At 35.0% G+C, this 20,207-nt stretch overlaps 1 protein-coding gene across 1 annotated transcript in view; it reads right to left on the bottom strand.

Annotated features, from left to right (window-relative positions):
• LOC149785558 (uncharacterized) overlaps positions 1-19,768 on the bottom strand; it is a 68,681-nt gene extending 48,913 nt beyond the window's left edge. The window contains 9 exon segments of the mRNA XM_089979909.1: positions 1,420-1,633; positions 3,871-4,000; positions 9,857-10,117; positions 10,514-10,624; positions 13,033-13,176; positions 13,523-13,672; positions 15,994-16,055; positions 18,234-18,320; positions 19,645-19,768. Of these exon segments, the coding sequence (XP_089836035.1) occupies positions 1,420-1,633; positions 3,871-4,000; positions 9,857-10,117; positions 10,514-10,624; positions 13,033-13,176; positions 13,523-13,672; positions 15,994-16,055; positions 18,234-18,320; positions 19,645-19,715 (1,230 nt within the window). The 5' untranslated portion in view covers positions 19,716-19,768.
• Positions 19,769-20,207: the final 439 nt, after the last annotated feature.

Raw genomic sequence — 20,207 nt, 5'->3', positions numbered from 1 at the left:
GCATTCTTTGGTTTGCGAGTTGTCATACCAAATTGCGAGTTACTTATGGCTACAATTTTCGAGGGTTGCTTAAGTAGTCTTAATAGTACTTTGTCATGAATTCGATGAATGTATCTAACAGGATCGACAGTCTTGGCACATTTTAAGATCTTATTCATCCTGGTGCGCGCGCGTCTGTCTGTGTGTGTGTGTGTGTGTGTGTGTGTGTGTGTGTGTGTGTGTGTGTAAGAGAGATAGAGAGAGAAAGAAAGAGAGAGTGATAGTGAAAAGGGAACACAGAGAAGGAAAAGACAAGGAAAAAATGAAATGGGACTAAATATGGAATCACGGGTCTGAATGACACCTATAAGGGTATACATATTTCCTAAATGGAAAAAGAATGCAATTCGAACAGTGTTAAAAGTGGTATATATATATATATATATATATATATATATATATATATATATATATATATATATATATATATATATATATATATACATACATACATACATACATATATATACATAATATATATATATATATATATATATATATATATATATATATATATATATATATATATATATATATATATATATATATATATATATATATATATATATATATAATTATTTTTTAAATATATCGTTGAGGCCATGGTCTGATATTGTTTTGAGTTATAAAATAATTTACTTCCAAATGATCAATATAAATAGTACAAAATGCATGTGCTTCTTTGACAATATTATTTCATATGTATATACTCCAGAGCTGGACCGTTACATAATATCGACTTCATTTCTAATTTTGTAACGAAACATATCCTTGAAAACTCATTTGCCGATTTTAGGTGAAAAAACTTTCTTTAAATAACGTACAGAAGCAGTGTGATGACCTGTTCACAGTTTGTTTTCAGATCACCCTACTGCTGTTATAGTAGGGTACAGTAGTTACTGATTTGTTTATGAACTTGTTAACGAGCTTCGTGTGATCCTCAAATGATCATATAAAAAGAGGCCAAGATTTAGAGATTGGGATCAAATTATTTGTTCAATACTGGTACTGTGAATATTTTCATTATTCATTGTTGATGGAGCTCGAATTGTTACATGCAAGTGTTCTCATTGCCTAGAGTATTAAACTACTTTAGGGAGGATTGATTTTGAAGTGCATATTTCCTCTATTTCTAGGGACTTCAAGACAATAATCGATGTTAGCTGAAGGGTTCTTAAACGAGCGAATACTAATGTTTTTTTTCTATTAAATTAATGACCATACAACATGAAACTCTAATTTCATGTTGCATGGTTTTTGTTGTTTATCATTTGTATGACTCGTTAGTAGGCCTTTCCAACCGAACATGATTACTTAACATTATTGGAACGGAAATGTCAATGGCTTAGGTTTAGTAGAGAATATTGACAAATTACTTACCGTATTTGTTTTGTCAGGAACATGCAATGACTCTTTGTTACAATGTTTTAAAAGTTCTTCGCTACAGTGCACTGGTTCCTGATAGTCGAAGTAAATGTCAAAGCTCTGTTGTGTTGAAAGCCCATGGAAAGCGTATTGCTCAACGTTCTTGTTATTGTCATAATTTAGGAATGATACTCGACCTCCGTTTTTGACTTCAAATGTACATTTTATGCTGAAAGTACAAATTAATTTTAACATTAATTTTATATATGTCTCCTCACCATTATCAGTACATAAGATATATAGCAAACTCCTTAACATAGTTTATTGGGTTCCAAGGGTTGTTATCGCCGTGGGCGTATATGGGAGATAAGTACCCACCTCCCATAGAAATCACCCAATTACTTGCGTCTGATCCAGCCTCTGACAACCAAATCCAGCTCCAGGCCTTCACGAGTGGCGGAACCTGTTTAAACTGACTGGAGAAGTGATGACAGGCGAGTTTCTGGCGATTGAGAGCCAGACGCTTCGGGCAGATGGGGCTCGTTATCCTTGGGTGGTCACCCATCCAAGAGAAGGTAAACTCCGATTTCAAACCTTCGCTGCCTTTCGATTATACCATCTCATCGGAAAGGCAAAGGGAGTAAACCTCAACAGAAAATCTGGAGAAGGAGTCACTAAGGCGACTTGGCATTGCTCTCAGTGTCATCTCGGCAACTACTGCGATGTAACTGGCGCATTGACGTTTCGACTTGCCCTTTCCCCTGGATCTATCAGCTGAGTAGAGAGAGGGAATCAGCTGTATGGGCAAGAGCTGATTCTCCATATCACCCCGCCCAGGTTCCCGCCCTGAAGAGGACATTCCAGCTTCGCTCCAAGGCGTCGACACAACACGGGAAGCAGCAGTTTACCGGTTATAAGTCACCGCTTGATTGGCATAGAGTAGACGCCAGGGGTTACTTCCGACGGTTGGAGAGACCAACAGGTCTGAACTATACTCCAGAGAGAACCACGTGACCAACGATGCTCTCAACGCCATTGTAAACCTTCATCTCATGACTGAACTGGACGAGAAACCTACTGTAGGCGAACTGAAGAAGGCCTTAGAGAAAGTGACCTTAAGTAAAGCCCCAGTAAAGGATGTCATCTGAGCAGAAGTCTTCAAGTGCGGCTTCAGCGTGCTGCACACACACCTGCACGACCTCATATGCCAGTACTGGGATATGAGGGTGCAGTACCTCATGAGAGACGCCAACATCGTAACCCTGTACAAGAACAAAGGCGACAGAAACACTGCAACAACTACAGGAGCATATACCTTCTCAGCATCGTATGTAAAGTCTTCGCACGCGTCATCCTTAACAGGCTGCAGACGCTTGCTGACAGAGTGTATCCAGAGTTACAGACTGGGCCATGTACGTCGGATGGATGACGGACTAATACAAAAAAGATATTCTTTATTTATTACATGCCTATGGCAAAAGTTCGATTGGACGGCCACGCTGCAAGCGCGACATGAAAGCCCTTGCCATCGATGTCAACACCTGGGAAGAGCTTGCTTTAGAAAAGTCCAGCTGGCGACATGCTCTGATCACTGATCTGAAATCCGGCGAGGACAAGCTAGCTTGCTAGCTGATGAAAAACGATTGCAGAGGAAAAAGAAGCAGCTCAAACCCAGACCAGACTCAACTTTCAAGTGCAGCAAGGACTGCCACTCCCGTGTTGTGATGCATAGCCAGAGCAGACGCTGTACAACCACCAACCGGGACATCTCTCATGGGCGCACTTCCATCGTCTCTTGAGACTAACGGATGCCAACCTGGTTAATGCCTTACATACGGTAGTAAATAAATATACAGTGCGTTCGTGCTTCTTGATTACTGTTTTAAAACCAAAGGATTGATTCTGAAACTGACCGTTTAAAATGTCAAATAAACTTAAGATTTTATTTGAAAATTATAAAATTAGTTATAATCCTTGGCATATTAGTGCAATACATACGTTTATGACCGATAATGTAGACATGTATAATTACACAGAACCCTAAGAGTGATGCAAACAATTATTCTTCTAATCCTGCATTTTAATTTTAACGAAACAGGTATTATAATTCTTTATTTTGTTATGGAAACTTATTTTTTACATGGTTCCTGTGGATAAATAAATCAGCAGCTTGTCAATTCTTACCAAAACTTGTATATTTGTTCATACATCATTTCTTAAAATACAGTTAAAAGGAACACCAGACTGAAACTTGATGACGCACGTATTTCACTTTCTCAAAGTGGCTCTATCAAATCCAACAGAAAAACCGATCCAGCTTGAAACATCTTGTTCTTTTGCTTTACCGGCTCGCTTAGTTTATAACTGAAACATCTTATTTCAACTTTGCATTTGTTGATGACCACATATTAACATTTAGGCTCCAAAACACATAATAATGCCTATGTTATCGTTCGAATATCTTACCGATCTAGGTGAAGAAAGGCTGGCCAGGCTTGCAGAGTGAAGTTTGTCTCGCAATGAAAGCTCTTTAGTATTGTGGCATTGACTCCTGAGTCACATTCATACTTGTAAGTCATGGAAATATTCCTTTCCCCTGATAAAAATGATTTCACAATATATAAAACAATATACACTTATAGTATCCAAAAGGACCATTGCATTTAATAGGTTGCGTGGGGTTTTGTTCTGCGTATTTTTCAAATCTTAAGATTTGTGTACCTGTGAAGAGTAATATGCCAGGAAAATAGTTTTAAAATGAAAATAGAGAAAATAGGAAGAATCACTCATCCTTATTAATGTTTTATATAAACCGAATGTGATTACAGAGCAATTGATATAAATCTCATTTAATTGGTACTGTATGTCGTATTCGCTCTAAAGTAACGGAATTCAGTTCCATGCCTGAGAATCCATATCAAAGATTATTGAAGATAGTAACTTTTCAACTCCCGATAAATAAGACAATTTGACTGGATCCACTTTTGCAAGCTTGCAGACCAGAAGGTGTTCTTACTCGACAATTACAATTATTCTCATAATTTTTTTAGGATAAATAATTATGCATTTGAAGCAGACATATCGATGGCTAAGGTGATTAGTTTTACAATCCTTGAATTTTATATGCTTAAATTCATAGTTGAGAAGGAAACTCGTAGTCATACTTATAGCAATAGCAATTACAATACAAACCACTCATAAGCCTAGACATTAAGGGAAATACTGCTAACGTTATAGACAACAGAAAGATAGGTTACTGATGACATCTTCATAACAAGAATGACATAAATACCTCTAGAGGCGACAATGCGGAGTAAGGGGACATGATCCAAAATAGAAAGAAAAAATACAACAGCAAAAGAAAGCAGCACAAATAAATTGCCTAAGAGCAAATAAAGGGGAAAAATGTAGAGAAAAAGGACATAAATAGAATATAGAGAATATAGAGAAACATGTAAGTTTTGCCAACTACAGCAGAGACTATAGAAAATAATCTGTTCCTGGCTGCAATATTGTACAGAGTGAGTGTCCCAGCTAGATATAGAAACACCAAGGGAAATTACAAACCAAAAACAAAGCCAAAAAAAGTGACCGACCCATATGTGTATATATATATATATATATATATATATATATATATATATATATATATATATATATATATATATATATATATATATATATATATATATATATATATATATGTTGACCACCTGACAAAACCCTTCTGTAAAACGGTCGTAGTTCCGATCCGGAATGACGGTTAAAAACTGGCTCCCAATCCATGATTTAAATAGCTTCTCGTTTTTAGCTCCTCGGGATATTGTTTTCTTTACCGAGTACTCTGATTTTATCTCAAGAAATTATTTGCCCTGATTGTTTGAGATGTTCACCTACTGCTGTCAGGGAATTTCTTTTGGTTTACAAGCGTTCTATAACTCTTGTTCCAAGGCTACTAGCGGTTTCCCCCAATGTAGTCTTTTCGACAATTATTACACATGACTCCACAGATGATTGATACAGTCTTATTCAACGGAGTTTGATCTTTTGGATCTACCAAGATTGAGTGAATAATGTTACAGGGTTTGTGAATTGCATTAGCTTCATGCTTTCGGAACATTTTTTAAAATCTTGTACAGAAGGGTTTTGTCACATGGTCAAGATTTAGTTGATCACTTGACTCCAGTGTAAAAATCATTCCTCTGATGAAGGCCTTACGATAAGGTCGAAAACTAAACACTCATAACCTATTATGATACAAAATGTATCTATTCTTAGTTCATTGACTTCAAATAGCTGCATCAGGTAGCAATATTCATTCTTGAAGAAAGAAATATCAATATTAAAAGCAAAACAGGTGAGAGAGAGAGAGAGAGAGAAACACATCAACGCATTATTAATAAACAAAAAGACAAACAAATATAACTTTCACAGATTTGATCCACAACAGCCAGGAATAGGACAATAAAAGAAAATGGAAACCCGCCTAACGGGAAATACTTGAAAGGTGGAGAATACTAACTTGGAAACCATAAGCCCTCTAAAATTTGGTTATTGTTTAAACCAGAAATAGAGAAAACTCATTTTAAATTAATTTGTCAAAATTTAAAACTTTGATCCTTTTAATATTTGGAAAGTCATTAAAGGGTGATCATTAAAGCCTTTACCAGCCATATACGCTCAGATGATAGGTTACCACAAATAAGGTGGCGTTGTACAATTTCGTATTTTGCATAAGGTTAGATTTTTGATGATAATGAATTTCACAGGTTTTCTTTACATATTGTAGTGGCTATTTAAATAGACCTTGCATATATAAGGTATTTTAAAAGAACTTTTGATTCCCTTTATTTTAGCTATGATTGATGGGTGTAATTTGGGTTATAGAATATACAGCTTGGCCTTACTACAGATGTGCACTTATTAAATATGGAATAGCTCCTCTTTTAACTTCAAGGACTTCGAAGTAAATTGTAATAAAAAGATATATACTGGTAATTCATTCCGTGCTCTTTCAGAATCCGCAATTCCACAATTGTTGTCATTTTGGCTAACATTGTGCTTAGTTCAGGTACAATATCCACAAGTACAATATAAAAAGAAACTTCAGACATCGACATTACATAAAAGTAACATATTGTAAATGAAAACAACTTCGCCTTACATCTGTCACTCTATAGGTTCATGATATCTGTAGAAGGCCCCCCAATACGTATGTCTACCGCGTAAGATGTTGGCAAAGCAACAGGAATTGTGACTACAAATCAAAATATTACAGAAATGAATACAGCAAAGGACAGTACAGGTAGTAAAATATAATTGAACTTTGAACACTTGAATATATTGCATCTGCACAGCAATGTGTATTTATAATTATATGAACAATAGCAACTCTTAGGACCTAATATAGCAGAAAATTTCACCACAAAAAAAAATGAGTTTTACATTTTTTTCATACAGTTGCCCTGTAAAGATGTTCACCTAAGAGGAATCCGAATAGGAATTCCAATCGAAGCAAAGGTGGAGAGATTCCAACAAATAGTTCAACGAACGCAAAATGGGACGTACATGAACTACCCAGAAAAACAGGCAGGAATAATGTAAATATTAAACGAATAAACAACAGACCAATATAGCTTATTCTACATCCGCGGTTTTCTAGTATTATCATGGTACCAGTGATGTTTTTAAGACAGGAAGTGCAAAAAATGCAGACTCAGTGGAATGACACGAAATATTTTAACCCAAAAGAGGAAAGAAAACTAGTACACCAATCTCATCAAAATGAAACCAAAAGAGGCTAATATCCCCATCTTCGCTAGCCAAGATTCCGATATGTTAACCCTATCAACACCTTGGGGGATCATTCTGGTCTGTGAATTTTATTGGATGCGGCTACAGGCCACCACATCCAAACCAAATTAAGTTGTTCAAATTTGAACACTGTTCCTACATGATCGAGACAAGGGAAACACTCAACTTGAATGGGCTCATAAATAAGCAATGTTCCAGTGCCAGTCATTAACTCAAATACATCGGTAATAGCTTATCTCTTGTACGTAGTCATACTTTCGATGTTAAACTTGGCTAGCGAAGATGCTAATAATCCAGGAGAATGATTTCACAATTGTAGTTTTGAACAATATGAAGAATCTGTTGGGATATAGACGAAAATCATGATAAATTAATTAAGATTTAAACATAGACTATTGTGAAATTTATATATCTCTGCAAATTGTAATCCCGGAAAAATCGAGCCAAAGCTGGAAATAAAAATGAAAGTGTATTTCTAAAGTCGTTAGGATTTGTAAGAGAAGGATGAGTATGATTTTCGCCGGTACTTGAATTATCTATGGATTTCACAATTTCAAAGTAATAAAAACAGTTCTAGAGCGAAAAACTCCAAGCCCACTTGTAACATCATCTATCTGTAATATATAACCGATTGAAAGGAATACAATAGATAAACATCAAAGAAAGCAGCAAACAGTTACACCTATCATATACTTGCAAGTACTAAACAGAAATGAACAATTAAAAGACCAGGTTAGACAAGTTGAGACTTTAATGATCCATATGAAATAATGAGAGTTAAGCGACCTATTAAATTATTTTTTCCAGAAGACAATTCTGAATATTGGTCTTCAAATACATCATACAGAGATAAAAGTAAATGTAAAATTGAAACAGCTACATTAATTGTTTAACAAAATAATAACAATTACAGTATTCTTACAAAATGCTGAAAGTGGAAGAGCACAAAACATTTGCCATATTTGACAAATTTGAAAGAAGCAGTAAGAAATACCAATTATAAAAATTTAAACGATAGCTAAAATTACCATTAGTTGAAAGGATAAAACAACTGTTTGAAGAAAAGCTGTAACGAAGACAACTGTTTTGCGGCAATATTTATAATTGTATGAACCCTTGCTTTAACGATTTGAAGCAGATTAAAATGAGCGAAACGACCTAGAAGTGATGGCGGAGACAGAATAAATTCTGAAAGCGGAAGTACTGTAGATACATTTCGCGATGAATAAAGATCAGGATTCAAACATATTACAAGCTATTTGTGTGTTAGCTAAACGAAAAAGAGCGGAATTGTCTGGTATTATTGACTTTAAATTAGCTGGTTTAATTATTTATTCAGTTAAATTAATAGGTTTTGTTGTTTGAAGTTATTTATCAAAGGTATATAAATAACAATAAAATGATGAAGAGGAAGTGAATAGAAAGCGAAGACAAAAAGATTATAGTTCTTTTTATTTCAAAAGTAAATTAAAAGGGTCCAATAAGTTCATAGTCAAAATGCCTACGCTTGATTATCCAATTAATGAACAATATTCTTTTAAACTTCTCTGCCTTTTAATCACAACGCTCTCAATATTCACTTTTAAAGAACATGGGTTCTAGACCTTGGAACATGGAACAAATGGCTTGTTTACTTCGCCCTCTTCATTATTCTCCTTTCTCTAATTTATACAGATTTATTATCAGCTGCAGGCATCAAATCTTCGCTGCAGTATTTACATTAGTATTCATTTCTAAAAGATTCATCAGATGATTTTTGTATGCTGTTCTTGTATTCTGCTACATTTCCTGTTTTCATCACTTCGCATTAAAAATATTTCATCTCCACCACCTTCATACTATAATCTAATTTATGATTCAGAAATATATTATCATAAATCTTACTGTAACATTTTTATGCGAGTCATATGCGTGTATGCCACTATTAAATCTTCAATATCTTTTTTTTACATCGTATTGGACCGTGGATACATATAGTATATTGATTGTTCTATTTCGTATGTGACCTCCTAAAATACAGGACACATAAGACCTAATATTTTCATTTAATCTAGAAATTCCTTCTTTTGTTAGTCCACCGCTATCTTGTAGAAAGAAATAATATTTAGTACTAGTTCATTCAAGTTCGTTGACTTTTGCTGGTTCGTGCATATTTCTGATGTTCTGTTTTATGCTCTTCAGCGTCATTATCAGTAGTACATGTGTAAAATGAACCAGCTTTAAACAATTGTGGAGAGTCATATGTTGATCGGGATCTAGCAAAATAAAATACAAAATAATAATAATTCATGGGCATGGATATAAACCATATTTTTCTAACAAAAATAAAGATATCGTGAGCCAGTTCATATACCAAAATGGTGCATGATCTAAGAATGATGATCTATTTGTTTTGTTAGTAAAATGCAAATGGTGGTTAGCCACTTTTTAAGTTCAAAAGTAAAAAGAACGAAAGTGAGCCCTTTATTTGGGAAAAAACGCAGTAGGCATAACCCTAGATTAGTATCTGTTCAAAACAATATGTTGATGATTTCAATTTTTATTCAAAATTTCGAGAACCAGTTCGAGGCGGCTGGTTGTGCGAGCCTAAATTTTCCATCTACTCTTTGTGTGTGTTGGGGGGGGGGAGAGAGATTACCTCTGTATAAATCTAACTGTAATTTTCCGTAAATAATACCAACTTCTGTCTTCATAATGTATATTGGTGGCTTGTATTTGGTAATGTCTGGATCATAAATCCCTTGCAAAGCCATATTGACCTTTAACGCAGTTTTATTTTTTAGATTAGTCCACGTAGGAGGAAGTTCTTCATCCTTTTGCCTGTCTGGCGGAGCCTCCACAACGTCCTTATTGTCAATCAGCCTCACAAATTTAAACGCAATGGAACTGTTCTGGGTAACTGCAAACATGAAACATATATTGTTGCTGTAATCATAGCGAAATTGCGCTAAACCTTCAATAGAATGGCAGTTACAGTTTCCTCCTAGCCATTAATTTACTCTTCTCGACTCTCATTGATAATTTTAACTCTCAAACCTGAAATTTCTTTCTATACCGACATCCATGTATAATTAGCGAGTCGATTTAATCTTATATTCAACGATCTTCGCTAGTTTTATTTCATTAAATCTTATGATTTTCGATCCTTTTAAATTTCTTTATAAGAAAAAGTGTACAGATTAGTTTTGTCAGTTATTTCCGTTTTAAAATAAACTTCGTGTTAATTCTCTACAGGATCCATTATTGTCATGAAGATTATTTCTACTGGAAATAAGAGAGAAAGAGAGGGGGGTACTTTGTGCACAGTCTGGCCCACTGAAGCCGTCAACACATTTGCAGGTTGCATTGGTATAATCCGAGCAGTTTCCGGGGTAACATCGACTTCCCTCTCGCCACGAACAGGCCTCTGGATAAAAGAAATAAAACTACCTAAATGTTACCCTTTGTCTGTTAATGTAAAAACCGTTTAACCAGTCTTAAGATTCAGTAAGAACGACATTAATATGGATTACAACATTTGATTTCCCTCATACAATGAAATTAACATTAAAGATAAATTTCATATAATTAGGCTAGCTCACAGTGTTGAATACAATGTTAGTCTTTAATCTTGCCATTGTTAGACAAATCATTTCTTCTCTTCTAGTGGTTATGTAGAAAATATGTATCAATGTTAGAAAAACATATCCTTGCTGGCTAATGATTTCTTCACCTGGACATACAATGAAAATATGTCACCTCTGATTCATTGAAGATTTAGAAATTATCATGATGATGATGTTTTCTGTTTATATGACATCTGGGAAATAAGAGGAAGGTAGTGTTTACAACACTGAGACTAATCTCGGCCTAGGTATCTTTGGGATCATATAACAAAAATCTATTCGAAAAAAATATGTTAAAAACATTAGAAAATTATACTATGACAGCATTTGTAAACTAAGAATATCTTTTAGGCTGCAGCATTAATGAAACTTGTTCTTTTGTCCACCTCGTCAGTAAGGGTGGATCTCTGATGCTAAATATTACCGGATTAAGGATCATATATGATTTTCAAGGTCTTGTCATTTGCCGAGATACTCATTTGACTCTCTGACATCTGATTTGCTTCCGCCATGTTGAAAGCAAGATATGAATATAGATCCAAACGTGTTAATTCTCTATAGGATCCATTATTGTCATGAAGACGCTTAATCCCTTCCAGGTGTTTGAATTATATCTAATTAAAAAGTATCCCGCAATTTCCCCTGATAGTCTTTTTGTGACATGCCCATGAGCATGATTGGCGTACTTTCGTTTTTATCTCTGGTAAACATATTGAAATAATCCTGACGACTTATATTCTTATAAAGGGCATGTACACATATCGTTATGGCTGGATATTAAATATAAAATCCTTTTATTGCTTACATTCCCGTCTGGTTGGAAAGTTTGTACCTCTGTTTCCAATGGGAATAATAGTAACTGTAGTAACAGTTTTTGCTATACTACTAGTGTACAAAAGGAAAGTAATTTTATACAATATGTAAATCATATAAAATGATCTTTTAAAGCATTTATCATCTGGGAAAAGATTCTTAAAGCCCAGTGTGTATATCATAACGATAGGATTGTAAGCTGTTTTCACTTACCTTCTATTCTGAGAGAGAAATAGAAAATTGTATCCATTTTTCTCCAGGATTAAGGTAATATTCATGTAAGTTCGTATTTTTCGTCACCAGTGTAATGAAACTGTTCATTATCAGTATTGAATATACTTATAATTAACTGTGCAAGATTTGCTATTTTCGCCGTTTGAAATGGTACGCCATTTTTACTACTGTGTGTATTGGTCGATCGGCTTCTTACTAGGAGGTGCTCAGATTAATCTTTCCGAATTCTTTCATATTTAGTGATAGTCATTAAAACTTTGTCATGAATCATCACCACTTCGGTACGCTATGTGAAAATTTTTTGAGAACTATTAACTTATTTTTCTTTGCAAGATAAGTTTTGGAGTGCGGATTATTTAAGTTAGAGGTTATGTGAATTAGGACAGATTGTTAACACTTATGCTGATTTTCAGATGCAATTTACCACTGATACAATTGTTGCCATTTCAACATGCTTTATCAAATATCTGTTCTACATATCATTCTGTACATTTGCAAATACTATATTTCACTATTTTGAGCACTAAATTTTGTGAGGAAACACATATAAGCCTCGAAGTGTTATAATAAGTTGTGTTGACTATATTTTATTTTTTGTGCTATTATAATCTAAATAAGAACTTTTGTGGTGAACGCATAATTTCTTGACACTACATTAAACCTGAGAGATCTAGTAACTGAAAAAGGCTTGAGATGTTCATCTCTACATTTTATTTGGCCTTGATCCCTGACGCGTTACAATATTATATTCAACACTGAAGACTTGTGGATATTGGACCAGGGCTGGAATTCATAAAAGATCTCAGGTAAGAAATGGAAACTAAAGCTTGTCGGGAATTAATTATGGAAAAGCAGATTCTAACATTTTGAGAAATGATATTTGATATCTCTGGTGCTATTTGATATAGATATTTGGAGTCACTTGTTTGCCTTGGTCTTAAATGTTTATAAATTCAAAGGCAAATTCTACAGTTGACCAAGTGTACCATACATTGAATTTTGAATTTGCTGTCTTGACTTATTGTTTTGTAATCTTGTAGTGTCCAGACTAGATGAAAACAACACTTCGTTACAATTTGCAGACATTTTGCATTACAATTATCTAAGGACAAATCAAAGTTTGCTTTTTCAGTCATAATATTTCTCCTTTCCTCCTACTTACGCCCACATGTAATTCCATCGTCTCGAAACTTGGTAAATGCGTATGTTCCGTATTCGGCACCGTACTCTCCCTCACACCTCGCACATACAGAATTACCTGCACGGGTACAGCGGAGAACCTCACAATGATTAATTGTTGTGCAAGCTGAAAGAGGTGCGTATCTGCATTAGTCATTTGATTTCTGTATATAGCTAAACCTGTTTCCCTGCCCCCTTTCTCCTATTATAACTTGATGTTAAAATAAGCATGTAAATGCAGTAATGTGTCTTTCCAGCTACTACAAAGGTATTTGCGCTCCTTAACATCAACAGAGAAATTTAGTTTTGTACATTCAGGAGGTTTCTCGTTTGTCTTTTGGTATGTTTTAGCTCTCTTCTAAATAACCTGTGGTGTTTCTTTTTTTTGCATGCAATATCAAGGAAACAAAACATTAGTTGCTAATCTGAATCAGAAGAAAAGACAACCTGATTTGTTTTAAACGTATACGTACCTCTGCAATATGGTCCACCAGGGTAGTAGCCTGTGTTGCAATCGACACATATGTTTGGTTCAGAGCACCGCCCGCCACTATTCTGGTCAACACTACCGTTCGGGTATTGCACTTTGCAGGCATCCGGATTTCTCTTTCCATCGCAAAGGGCTATCACAACGAGATATTATTTTCTTTTACTCTGTTTTACAATTAAAGGTTGCTGTGTATGTGACAAAGGGATTATTTATCCAAATACCTAAATATGACGAAACATAACTTTATTGATGCAATATAATCAGTGTGTAGACAAATTAATGTGAATGTATGTGTATGTGATTTGGATTTTTTAACCTAGCTTAAATGATTTTTCGATCATATCGCTACGACGTCTGTAGTGTGGCAGTTATAGTGATGTCTATTACTGGGGCATCATCTCGCAGTCATTTAGCATTATGCTCCACCCATTCACGTTATCCTGACACCAGGTCGACCAGTCCTAACACTAACGTCTTAATGCTGATATATAAACGAGACATCTGTTAGTTCCATTTTTATAAGCCTTTGGTAAGACTCGGCCAGGGTTCGAACCCGACACTTCTCATCTGAGGCGAACGCTCTAACCACTGAGACCACACAAATTAAAAAGCTAAGGTTCGTATTAGTTCTTATCTCTGACGTAAACCACTGGCTGCAAAGAAAAGATTTACGCAAAATAATTCATAAAAACTTGGTTTAAATTAGCAACTTTTTCGAAAAGTGTTCTTTGGTGGCATTGTATTTGCAAATACTATTATTTTTAATTTCAAAATAAACCATTTGCTAGAGATATATTTTTATTAGTACCACCGTTTGCCTCGAAAATTTGGAATTTAAAATACAGTGTTCACAGAGACCATTACTTATAGAATAGACATAACTGCAACAAGAAGATTTGTCTTATTAACCCACAGAATGTGCATTCCCATTCCCTCACTATCGTGAAACGCGTGCATGCTAGTAGCGAGAAGTATTATGCGACAAGAGCCCATTTCTTTCTTTTGTTTGCATCACAGGCAAAGCATGGGTATTTTGGAAGTCGATCATTGGACTCCCACTAATATCATCGGCGTGAATGATTTCTCAGCCACTAAGCGGCTCTCAAAGCCACGCAACCATCGACACTTATGGCTCGACCTCGTTCGCGCTAAGTTTCCTGATGCGTTAAATTAAAGGGACAAGCTACCACGTGCTCCAACAAATCAGCGACATCACCACTGGCAATTGATGAACCCTGAAAACCTTTACTGCGATAAAGACAGCACCATCGACAAAGATATGATGATGGAGGGACCTGACAACTTGAAGTGCAAAAAAGACATGAAATGGTTAAAGATGTGACGCGATACCGCCCTACTGGAGATAAATGCTGCTTCATCATGGCGGCAAATACCGATAGCCCAAGAAAGTGTTGGACATCTGGCCAACCATTGTGTATCGAGAGCCTACTTGGGAGAAAAGGGCTCTGTGAAACTTATTTGCTTACCGTTCCGGGAAAACGTTGACCACATGAAGTCTGAGTCTAATTTAGAGTCCACGGACATGAAGGCCGTTGCGGGCGGACAATAGGGTGATTTTCGAACGAGAATGTTGGCGTATATCATAAGCGACTACGAAAAATCTTTCGGCGATGCGGATTATGACACCTTGAACTTGGTAGGCTTATTTACTGTTGCCTAAATCATTTATTTCACCCACCTCAGCGAGATCAACTTAGTAAATACGCCTGGCCATGTGGGAGTACACTATCGCGAAGCCCTCTATGAACGAACTTTTTAATATTTTTATTTTACACACCCGAATAGAAGTTAATGGAATACACTGATGTGATTGTGGAACCAGGCACTTCAGGACAGCTGAAACGCTCCAACGAATACCAAGCACGGTTGGATGGCGGTCACGGGTCGGGACACAAGATGACCGTCGTGGCCAACATCGATGCTTGTCGATAAACGTTTTCTACAATTTTCACTGTAAGTTCTCTATATATGGAGCACAGATCAACATGTACGTACGCACGTAAGTAAGTAAGTATGTATGTATGTATATATGTATGTATGTATGTATGTATGTATGTATGTATGTAACCGCTCCGGTGGCCTAGTGGTTAGAGCGTCCGCCTCGGATGCGGGAGGTCGTGGGTTCGATCCCGGCCGAGTCATACCAAAGACTTACAAAAACGGTACTAACAGCTGCCTCGCTTGGCGCTCAGCATTAAGAGGTTAGTGTTTGGACTGGTCGGCCCGGTGTCAGGATAATGTGACTGGGTGGGACATCATGCTACATGTCTGCGGCATGATGCCCCAGTGCTAGACATCACTATAAACTGCCACATAGCAGACATCGTAGCGATATGACTGAAAAATTGTTAAAGCTACGTTAAAAATCCAAATCACATCACATCACATATATGTATGTATGTATGTATGTATGTATGTATGTATGTAACTAACCGTAATCACAGCTGTACCCATCCCACCCATCGCAGCATTTATACAGTATTCTGGACTGTTGTCTGTGTAGAGAAAAAGAGGTAAAATACCACTTAATTTCAAGAATTTGTCAAATCTTTTTACAGAAAGCTGTTGATGAAAATATTTATTTTTAATATTGGAAAAAATGTATCTATTTTTAAAGCAAACATAAGAATGTCATTTTCTAATGTTAGAAAATCAGAGCCTGTGCAGTTGAAAGCTGTAAAGCCTTCGTTTTATAAATAATGACTGGTCTCACACGCAGGATAGCAACGTATGAAGAAATCGTGTTCATCCATTGTCTATTGATACATTTAACGCTGACATTATTAGTTCCCCAATTCTCGTGCTTTACAAATGATATAAACTTTAATTTTAATAATCCAATGAAACCTGTTTATAAAAGAAGTCACAATGATAATTGAAAAGTTCAAGAGCAGTCATACAAATATAATGCATATGCATTTTTAATGTATATTATGGAGACATATTTTGCCTGACGTTTGTCCATATCAATAAGAAAAATATATAAGAGAATATAAACTTGTTTTCGTAATAATAGGCAATTAAATATGAAATCAATAAATTAGCAATTAAAAAGCATTAGTAGTAAATAAATAAACATAAAGAAAGAAAGCAATCTAGAAACAGAAACAACCACCTTCGATATATATATAATAAATTGAAAACCAGCGTTGTTAAACTGACATAATCAAATATTCAAATGGAAGCGTTTTTGTATTATGAGGAATGGCGAATGAAATATTTAATTATCTCCATTCAAACAACGTAGATACCCTTTATTGATATTCTTTCAAATATGTCATCATTTAAAGGTGAACATTCCTTAATTGTCGAAATGTAAATGTATTGATGCAAAGGAACAAAAAAGGTAATATTTTGTCAGGCGAATGAACGAAAGGTTAACAGCAGAACACGAAACATTCAGACAAGGCTTGTACATGAAAATGTTGATGTTCATAGAAAATCTTATACCTAATAATATTAAAATCTCTCATAAGAAATTTTTTAAACCATAGTCGTTGGAAAAGCTTGCAAATGATCAATACAATTCAGGTGAAGAATACATTGTGTTTGTTTGTTTTTTAAGTAACTCTGAGCAGGTGGACGCGGGAAGGATGTGTTTATTTTGTAATGTTCTTATAATTGCCAAATAACTGTATGTAGTACATTTTGGTCAGCATTTAACAAAGGATGTGACCTTCATATGTGCGACCAATACTCTTGTCAGTTATTGGCATATTTAATTATTAAAGATTAGCTTTTATTCTCATTTCGGTTAACATGACTGAGCTTTAATTCTGATTTCGGTTAACATGATGGACCACGCTGTTGCGTGATGAATACCGTATGTCATAATATGATCTTCATCCTTAACCATGATGCGTTATGTGTACTTTGATTTAATCTGCAGGATTATAGATAATCCTGCTGACCACTCTACACAGCAATGAAATATAGTCAGCCATCTACAGTTTGTGTTTAAATAAGCTCTTTTTTCGTACCTAGCAAAGACATGATACAAACAAAATTATATCAGTTTTATGCATCAGAACAAAAAGTTCATGAATTCAAGGTTTTGATTGGTTAAAATATGATATTTAATGCTCGCAAACTATTTCAAAGGAGTGCCCACTTAGGATTTAAGGCTAATTTTTCTCATGGTTTATAAGTCGGCTTCACAATAATACAGAAAACTGATGTTGATTTGTTTTTTTAAAAAAAATAGAACTATACAGTTATTTCTTCTTCAAGAAGGTCCTATTACATTTGTTTCTGCAAGCACATTATCCTTCTTGCAGAATGACATTTTAATACAAACATCGTGAACAGTGATAGCATAGTTAACAGTGATAGTTTGCGTAAGTGTGCTTGCTAGCATAATTATATATATTCAGTGGCGTAGTTAGAATACTTTTAATTTTTAGGCAGGAAGTACCCAGATGTATGACTTTTCATACTTGTTTCCTCTTTTGAATGAGTTTTCAATGTCTATGTGTATTTGTAAATGGGATTAATACAAATATTTAAAATGTTTCACATTTATTCTACTCTCATTTGTTTCTACAGCTACTTGTATTACAGTACACGTAGTTACGTCACTGCTATATATACTAATATCATATTAAAATAAGAATGCAGTCATTCGAAAATCCAGATAGGTATATTGATAGGTATATGCAAGGCTATCACTTTACGTGTATGAACTGCATGTACTCCACCCAAATAAACCACAGTCAGTAGTTCTCCGTTCTTGATAATATTCCGTGTACGGGCAAACATGCCTGAAAAAGAATAGATGTTATATTTGCATGTTGTGATCTTTAGCATATATGCACAATTATATCTTCTAAATTGTATATATCATGCTGGAATCATGCAAGCATTTTAAAAGCATTTTTGAATCATGTGCAGGTTTCATTTCGATTTCAGATTTAGAGATACCAAGGAAAGCTTTTAAATATTATATTTACTTTTAAGTTTTCATAAACATCGTTCAAGTATGACATCTGTCCATCAGATTATATGCAGAGTTCACAAAAATAAAATCAATTCATATCATGGGCTTAAAATTTTAAAACGCAAGCAATTATGGATACCAATCTGCCCAAATTTCTGCTCTTATGAACTACAGCATAAGCTTCTTGGAAATAAAGTAATGTCTTTTACCTTGAAACAGCATTTAATCTTTGTTAATAAGTGGAACGTGGTCACTCGTGTGATATTGAACATGTTTCTTTGATTGTTTGGACCATGATCGGTATCCAGTACATTAATCCGTCGTCTGTTTAAGGAACGTTTGCATTATATTAGTCTGTCTATATGCCATGTTTTTCATTACTATAAAAAGATGGCATCATTCTACACTTACAGTTTCAGCGGATTGGGTCTTAAATATAACATAAGCAGTTTGAAAGTTCCTGATAACAGTTAAACCCAAGTGTAACATTTAATCTCCATAAATTAGTTTGTTTGAACCGTTTTGTACATGTAAGATGCAAATTTAAACACTACCAAAGTATCAACCTGTTTTTTTCTCCATTTGAGTTTTCACTTTGAATGTAGCCTCTCCAATAAAAACTTATGATACAGTTATTAGTTTCAGTTAATAAGCCGGTACAGAAACCCGATTATTTATTCTTTCATGTCCTTATGAAAGCATTTGCATTTTAACTTCATGTTTGAAGAAGTAAACAACCCTAACACAGAGAAATGATTAAATACTAAGGAAAATGTTTAGGCAACCGCGTTGTACTTTTAAAATGTATCACATATTGCCATGAATTCAGAGTAAGGTAAGAATATGCCACGGAATGATTTGATTTCCTCAGCTGTTAAAAGCGTCACGATTAACCCATGGTGCTTTTCTGTCATTGTTTTACACATTCATGAAAAGGTAAAAGGAAAAGGTGGTCTATATTTATTAACCCCATACACTTATTAATTATACTGCAAAGGATTTTGCAAGAAGTCGCATTAAATCATCACATTATGTAAAAAGAAACTGATTTATTAATTTGTTCTTGCTTGCAGATTTATGGATATTTATCGTCATGACGTAGAACATAATTTTAATGGTAATGAAGAAATTAGTACTTTTGTGCTTACCCAGACCATACAAATCCACCAAGCTGAATCGTACAATACAGGAAAATAACAACTCGATGAAACATCCTCATTGTACTGTGTCTAAAATCAACAGATCTTAGACTATTTTGTCATCTCGCCGTCCTTGACAACCTGTCAATAGGCTATCTCGAAATTTGAAGTTCTTTCTTAGCTAATCTAACAAGGAAGTTTATTCAATCGATCTTGACCCGCGCATAGCGACTTTATCTGCGAATATTTAACCACACAAAGTAATCGTATTTGCAATATCTTTTTTTTGGGGGGGGGGCGGAGGCTGTTTTTGAACATATTAGAGGCTATGATCGATATAAAGTATAGCGAACGAAATGTTATTGAAATGTGTCTTGAATTTGAATTTGGACTTAATAGTGCAATGTTGATGTAAGGTGTCCCTTTCTCCCCCCCCCCATTATGTGTTTAATTATAATCTAATAGCAACAACTGATATCGAAACGATTTAACTGACTGGTTCTTCACTAATGGATTATGTTGGTTCTTCACTAATGGATTATGTTGCTATGGAATAGTCTCATATTCAGGTC

The sequence above is a fragment of the Sinohyriopsis cumingii genome, chromosome 13, assembly GCF_028554795.1.
Source record: "Sinohyriopsis cumingii isolate HCF-2022 chromosome 13, ASM2855479v2, whole genome shotgun sequence".
NCBI classification, from domain to species: Eukaryota; Metazoa; Mollusca; class Bivalvia; order Unionida; family Unionidae; genus Sinohyriopsis; species Sinohyriopsis cumingii.
This window is presented reverse-complemented; position numbering and strand designations above follow the sequence as displayed.